General features: G+C 39.3%; 1 protein-coding gene across 1 annotated transcript; it reads right to left on the bottom strand.

Annotated features, from left to right (window-relative positions):
• Positions 1-5,257: 5,257 nt before the first annotated feature.
• GADD45G (growth arrest and DNA damage inducible gamma) lies at positions 5,258-7,134 on the bottom strand. Its single transcript, XM_072415042.1, has 4 exons — positions 6,956-7,134; positions 6,528-6,629; positions 6,171-6,384; positions 5,258-6,057 (listed from the first exon to the last, which is right to left on the bottom strand). The coding sequence occupies exons 1-4, from the start codon at positions 7,006-7,008 to the stop codon at positions 5,947-5,949; spliced, it is 480 nt and encodes a 159-aa protein (XP_072271143.1). The 5' UTR covers positions 7,009-7,134; the 3' UTR covers positions 5,258-5,946.
• Between the last annotated feature and the right edge of the window lie 384 nt (positions 7,135-7,518).

The following is a 7,518-nucleotide window of genomic DNA, read 5'->3' as shown; positions in this document are numbered from 1 at the left end:
CACATGAATAGTTTTAGACAAAATGGGGCCCCATATAAACACAAGTATTCCAGCTACCCCTGCTATTCTGTTATTTTGGGACCCTAAACACAGAGGGGGCCCAAGTTTGCTGTACCTAAAACTGACCCTAGTTGTACATGAAGGTAATTTGGCACAAAGACTCAATAAACAATGTCAGGGGAAAGTTTTACTAACCCTCGAATTTTACCCAAGAAGTTTATAAATGATGAGCCAAAAAAATAAATAAACCTAAGTTTATCCCAAACTTCTAGTTAATTGATATTACTTCCAGTTAAGATGGAAAGCTGTTTCAAGCGTCCACTACTTTAATTGAAAAATAATATATTCCTGCTAATATATCATGATGCTTCCCCAACCTCAAAGATTGTAAGCTCTTTGGGGCAGGGTCCTCTACTCCTTCTGTGCCACTATCTGTGTCTGTCTGTCATTTGCCACCCCTGTAATGTACAGCGCTATGTATTATGTTGGCGCTATATAAATACTGTTTATTATTAATAATAATAATAATAATAATAATAATAGTACCACTTGGGTCTTTGTCATTGTGTGTTGTAGTGCTTGAGATCACTTTTTTAATGCATTGCAAGCCTATTTATTTAAAAAATTTAGTTTTGTTTTTTTTTTTTCATTAAGACCATTTATTTACTTTTGTCTCACATTATCACATTGACCTATCTCTGGCTCTTATCAATCTGGATCTCTTCAATATATGTAAAGGTCCCCAAAATTGGGCACAGTAATGGAGTAGTTTTATAAATGGGGACAACTTGGGGGATCTACAGTGTTTAATTACAGTCCACCTTCTGCTCAGGTTTTTGAAGATGAAGTATGGAACCTTTGGAGAGGCCTTTTAAATAGGAATGAGGGTTGGGTTTGAGTTCACTTTGGGTTAGGCAATTCCTCCATGTTCCCCATTTTTCAGATCCCTGTAATGCCACATGTTTTAGAGTATTAAATTGTAAATATATAGGCAAGGTGTGAAATATTGTAAATATCTTATCTACAGATGGCTGTTAGAAATTTAGGAACAAGCCATATACCACCACTTTTTGTAAACTTTAGGTCACCTCTGGGATCTGTCATTCAGAAGTGTCTAGTGAGGTATATGAAAACCCAATACAGTCACCCCGCAATGATTTTAGCATTTCTGAGCTTACTACACAGCAATACAAATAGGCCTGAAATGCAAGTCTGACTGCGTAAATGTGCACAACATGTCCTGGATGACCAAATCCAATTCCATGTCATATCTGACTGTTTTAGTCTTGGTTACTGCATGAACTGACCATGAACAGTATGTGAACCGAAACACAATAATAGCTGTACCCCTGTACTATTGGGTCATTTAGTGAGCCATTAACAACCCACTGGAACAGTTGCTGCTGTTTTCAAACGGGGGGGGCTTAGTAGGGCGCCTTTAGCTCATCCTGCCCTCTCCAAAGAAAGAAGAGCAATACTTGAACAATACTCAATCATCCCTACTGGCCCTGAAATAATTGCTAGCAATTGTTTGCAGTAACTATAGTTAAGAGTCCATGCATAGCTTAAGAAACCACTTGCAATCACCATACAAGAGGTAAAGCAAACCAGAAATGTAAATGCTTATTGTTTTACATTGTTGATTTCCTCACCTGCTAGGCTTTCTTATCTGTTTATTCAAAGGCATCAACATTTCAGACCTTTAACACAATTACTGTTAATTTAATTATGCAAATAACCCCCCATTCTCCTAGAGAAACTGGGTTTGATTGGTTTGGATGGGTTCTACACCTACACATTCCTATTGTTAAGTAGTAATTGAGTTGACCAGGAAACTTGTCGGTTCATAATACAAATAAACTCAGCCTGTCTTGAACTCTTTATATTGATTATATTACAAACCCCATATTAGGTCCATGAACACATTAAAGCATGTGACGTAAAAGCAAAAGTGATCCATGGTTTCAACCAGGTGCCAGATACAAGGAACATCCATAGTACAATGACAATATGTAAAAGTATGGGCTGCCATGATAATATTTGCCTTTTATTTTGGCAAATAGGACATAGCAAAGCTTCAATGACACTGGCGTGAATTTTTCTAGTAAGATATCCCATACCAATGAACCTTCAATTACATGCAAAATATACTGTATGTATGATTTAGTGTTACTTATAGGAACAGTACAATCTTTTTACATCATTAGCGAATGATAACAGGTTATTTTTGCATTTTAGTGGCCATAAATGCACACTTTTCTCCCTGCTGTATTGATCAAACAGAATGGTGCAGCCATTAAGTGTAACTAGAAGCATTACTTGTGTATGTGATAAGATAGTATTTGACTATTAATAATTAGGCCACACTGAACAGTAAATTCATTATGTTTCATGGCAACTTCATCTCCTACACAGTATGGTACCAGGCACAAAGGGGAAAGCTGTCCTTAAACAGCCCATTGTTACAGAAATTTGCATATTCAAGACCCTCAGGCATCTGAATGCACACCAAGAAAATCAGCCTTTTTCTGCACTGCAAATAAGGCCTCTCAGGGGCCCCAAAGACCTATGCAAATAGTCTTCATTTGTATAACCACTATGTTATCTATAGGAAAATGAAGTGAACATTTGAATCTGAATACCCCTAAAGCATGCATATTTCCAGAGTACCTTTACATAACAGAACAGAATTGTTGCAAGTTTATTTGACCTGTTGTAGAAGTAATATGGTAATTCTACATATTTAACCATAATAATGGCAAAAATGTGAAGATATATCAGCCAACAAGATAATAGATTGCTGAGTACCAAGTGGCAAAAGCAGTTCATCAATCTACTTCTTGCCAGGTGATTTAACTAATTTCTTTATGCAAGAAGTCATGTGACCAGCAGACATCTACTGTGTGATCCTACTGCCATTGCTAGACTCACTTTAAAGACACCAGTTGATTGCCTATCTCTGGCATTAGTAATCCAATGTTACTCCTGTAACATAACCATGCAAGTTGGCAGGTTAAAGTTACATTTATATTATTGTTATAGTATAATATTGCCTGAACCAATGTATAACATGATTATCAAAAGCTGGCCAAGCACTACAATCCGACTGTACAATCTCCTTTACATCTACGATTACTATGAAGTGTAATGATCTGACTTGATTTCATATTTAATGATTTGTTTAGTGTTGACCTCATTTTAGTTTTGATAACAATTAGACTGTATAAGGTATGACCAGATTTGAAATAAAAAAAATACAGATATTGACTGAATTACTTATACTAAAATGTATTTATTTAGCACTGACGTATTACGCAGCGCTTTACAAAATCCATAGTCATGTCACTAACTGTTCCTCAAAGTGGGGCACAATTTATTGTCCCTATCATAGTCATATCTCCTTAATACAGTCTAAGGACAATTTGTGAGAGAAAGTTGATTACCTAACTGCATGATTTTGGGATGCCGAGTTAATGGACACCTACCAGATTACCTCAGCATGATAGACATGTTCTCCCCCAATATTTACCTTCTCTGCGTAGAAATCTACTCTAGGACCGTGCAGTGTGCCCATAGACTTAAACTGGGCCACATTCCAAGACTGAAGAATGGAGGAGTATGGCCCTATAAAGGGACCCATGAGCAGTTATGTCCTGCACTCTAGAAAGTTTTGGAGCAGGTTGCAGTTGGAATAGAATGTAAGAAGTTCATGCAACCTTTTTACCGAAATTGACCTTTAAGCCACCCCTCCACTTTTTACCAACATGTATCATCCAGGATTGTATTCTCAAGCCGACCATACACTATACAGATTGATTGAACAAACACCTTTATGTCTGGGTTCTTGGCACAGTCCTTCTGTTACATAATTATGGCACATCATATTGTAAGGGGTCCAGCAGTCTAAAGTCTACTCAACATGAATTCATCTGATGATGCACTGGGCAAAGAATTGTCCTATGCTTTGCCAGCATTAGTGCAGAAAGAACTAGTGTTCACTTTCTGTCATGCATTTGCTTTATATATTTGTTAGCTTGCCCCTAATACAATAGCTACTCTTCTACAAAAAAAAAGCTTTTCTTGGACTATTGAAAGAGCATTATGTGTTTTCTTGGAGAGAACATTTTCCCCTCAAACACGGGTGAGCTTCTTAATCAGTGAACAGTATGGCACTGATTTACTACTTAGAACATGTTTTTCTTTTGCTTGTGCAGCAGAACAATTTGACCTTTCTTCTGGGATTTGTGTACACAAACTTGAAAAATCTCTGGCTGTAATATTTTTTCAGTTCCAATGCCTTAGATTGTTCCAAGACTTTTGGTTACTGTGCAATCGTAATACTTTTCTCTGAAGTCTTGGCAGCTACACCTAAGTTTGCTGTACTTTAGCAGGAACCCAATGCTTACATAGAGCACAAAGCACAGGTTCCTGGAATCTTAGACATTACTAATTAACTGGTACCTTCTAGGCTACTGATTAGTAGCTTGCTGATATGTTGCACAGATCCCGATGACCTTTTATGCTCTTTGAAGTGTATTGTATGTAGTAGAATGTAAGCACCTGACCGACAGATGGTGACATGACCATGGGCTCTGCTGCATATGTAAAATTATGTAAATTGTATAATACCTACTTTCTGGTTGTAAACAAAATAGGCATGGACCTTTGCATACAGTGCTTGCAACAGTTACAAAAATGAAGTATGTTGACAGAAAATAAAATTTATGGCAACTTGCCAAGTTGTTTTTAGAGCTGGGGTAAAAACCAAATGGTTTTCTGTGCACTTTGCATAACTATAGGGAAGGAAGGGGGGTTGGGGAAACTTTTATTTCAGGCTTTGGTTGCAGGGAAACCCCTAACAGGGGCACAGGGCCAGCTGCACTTTTTAAAGCAAAATAGAAACTTGTCTCTCTTAAGACCTCCTACTAGAATAATTCACTAATTTGAAATGCAGGATCTCCTGTCTTGCAAGCTGTTGCAATAAGCAGCTGTTGCAGAAGGGTTAGAGGTCACATTATCTGATTGAATAGTAAGCATTAGCTGCCTCAGTCAAGGCTTATCTTGAGGAGCAAGCACCTTCTGTGCTAAGAAAAAAGGGACAATACTGTCTGCTCCCAAAGAGGCTGGCACAGAACAAAGCTGGCACTAGGTCTGGATAAAGGAAAAAAGGCGTGTAGCTTAATTTAAGATGACCATTATAGTGTGTTTTGTGCTGTTACATTTCTCTATGTAAAATATTGCAAACTGACAACCAAAGTAAGCTTCAATTTTTTTTATTAAATAAAGAAATATCAAAATGAACAGTGATGTAATAGATGGAATTAGAAAAAAAATCACTTCATTGTAGTGCTATAAAGTTATGCACACATATGATGAAATATAAAAGTTCATAGTTCAATGGTGTTTCAGGTCTCTGCCTCTAAGGCAGAAGCATCTTATTAGTAAAATGCAGTTGATAAGCTTGGTATAAATTGATGTTGATTAGCTTTATAAGTCCAAAGTTTTTTTCTCCTTTCTCTTTTAGATTGTTTGCAGTCCAAACATTTCCAAAAATCCACACAGTTTCATCATGCCAAGGTGTTTCCCCATCTGTTATGGTCTTCCTTGTACCAACATAGCCACAGATACAATTCCACTTTGCAAAAGTCCTTCCAGGCTTGCAAAACATGCAATATATCCCAACTCCACGGTATGACTGCCCCTTCAGTGCTACTAATGTAGGAGGCTTTGCACTGGTCTGAACCTTCCCTTCTGCAGATCAGTCCATGTCAAGTTTCCTCCTTACTCTTTTGCTCCACAAGAGCCAACATCTTGCCGGTCTCGGCCACAGTTTCCGACCTCAACCGGCGTAATCCACAGACTCGGGGAATGCAGCCGGTCCTTCCAGGTGCAAAACACCGTGATAAGAATGCAAAAAGATTCACACAATCTAATGCATCAGTCAGTTCATTCTGGAAGGGTGATAGTGGGAACCCAATCATTAACATTTCGGCTTTCTTCGCAAAATAGACCAAGTTTTTCCAGAGCAGGGTCTTTCCAGGCATCCTCACTGGGGTTCTGAGAAAAGAAAAGGAACAGAACATGAGTAAACTGCTTACCAGCAGAAAGTTGAGAAACAGCCAAAGGCACAATGCCAAGTCAGAAGAGATAAGCTGAAACACAACACTTACTGTAATAAGGATGCAATGCAGATCTTTAGCTTCTCCAGACTCATCATTACTGCCGAAGATTTCAGCCAGCTTTTCGGTGTCGTTCAGACGTACAATATTGATGTCATTTTCACAGCAGAAAGCTTGGATGAGGGTGAAGTGGATCTGCAGGGCAATGTCGCCCTCATCAAATTCATCAGCAGCCAGAATGCAGAAGGTGACATTGTCTGGATCTCTGTAAAGGAGGAAAAAATATGTACATTAGTTTTGCAATTAAAAAAAAAAAGACACAAGTGGGTCTGTGTGTGGGCACTGTGTTACGTGTGTGCATGAGTAATGGGCGTGCGTGGGATCTATGCAAGGGAGTGAGATACTTACACATTCATGACTTTGGCAGACTCGTAGACTCCAACAGTCAGACACTCCTGTCTCTGGGCGGAGATCAGCAGCTCACGAAGAGCTTTGCCAGCGCTGTGCATCCTGAGCAAGACAAAAATAAATGCATTTAATACAAAAGTCCTACTCATCATCAGAAGCAAACATGCACAATGCAATCAGGCTGCCAGTGATCTATGTATACAGAATGCTCCTTATAAGGCTGTGCTAACAATGACTGCTGTCACTTCCACTAAATTCTGTTATTTACACCTTCTCATCATTACCAAGATCTTATATAAATCTGCATCTAATAATGACCAAGCCACCCACATCCCCAACACTAGATCACTGCAATCACCCCAATCATGTTATACCATTTACCCCTACACATCCCCAATACTACAAATATGAATAGTATCACTCATTACCTTTCAGCACTTTCCACAACGGTTTCCTGTCCGTGAAGCTCTTCCAGAGTCATGATGAATAAATGCTTGACAAAGAAGTTAGCTAAGAGCCAGAAAAATCCACAAAGGTTTGCTGAAAGCGAAGTGTTATATCCAAAGAAGGTTTGTAAAGAGAGAGAATCCCAAGCAGTGTGAAGAACACGAGCGGCGGCTCAGACTTTTATACAGGCAGAGGCGTGGGCGGGGTTTGCTGCACTCCTCGCCTCTGATTTGCTGGGCAGAAGAGACATTGTAATGCAAATCCTGATCAGAACCCTCTGGCTCGTGCCAGAAGGCCACGTGGGGGAGGGTGCTGTGGAGCAGAGTGTGTGGTGGGCGCAGGGGGGGTTTACCATGACTCAAAGTCTAATGTCTTTTGTGATGCTGTTACCGGGCAGACTGGAGCCTGAGGATTTTAGCATTTACAAGAAACTCACAGGGGACCTCAAAAGGAACCCACAACTTATTAGCTGTGCCCTTTGTGGTTGTGCATGGTGCTCACTGCTCTGAGGAGGCCAATGATAGTGTATGGAGCCCATTCCTGT

The sequence above is a fragment of the Pyxicephalus adspersus genome, chromosome 6 (genome assembly GCF_032062135.1).
Source record: "Pyxicephalus adspersus chromosome 6, UCB_Pads_2.0, whole genome shotgun sequence".
Classification (NCBI taxonomy): domain Eukaryota; kingdom Metazoa; phylum Chordata; class Amphibia; order Anura; family Pyxicephalidae; genus Pyxicephalus; species Pyxicephalus adspersus.
Note: the sequence above shows the minus strand (reverse complement) of the source record. Positions and strands in the feature narration are given on the sequence as shown.

Coding starts and splice junctions, on each gene's coding strand:
- GADD45G (XM_072415042.1), bottom strand. CDS start 7,008: ATGACTCTGGAAGAGCTTCACGGACAGGAAACCGTTGTGGAAAGTGCT. Junction 6,385..6,527: donor TCTGCCAAAGTCATGAATGT/GTAAGTATCTCA, acceptor CCTCCTTTACAG/AGATCCAGACAATGTCACCT. Junction 6,058..6,170: donor TGCATTGCATCCTTATTACA/GTAAGTGTTGTG, acceptor TTCTTTTCTCAG/AACCCCAGTGAGGATGCCTG.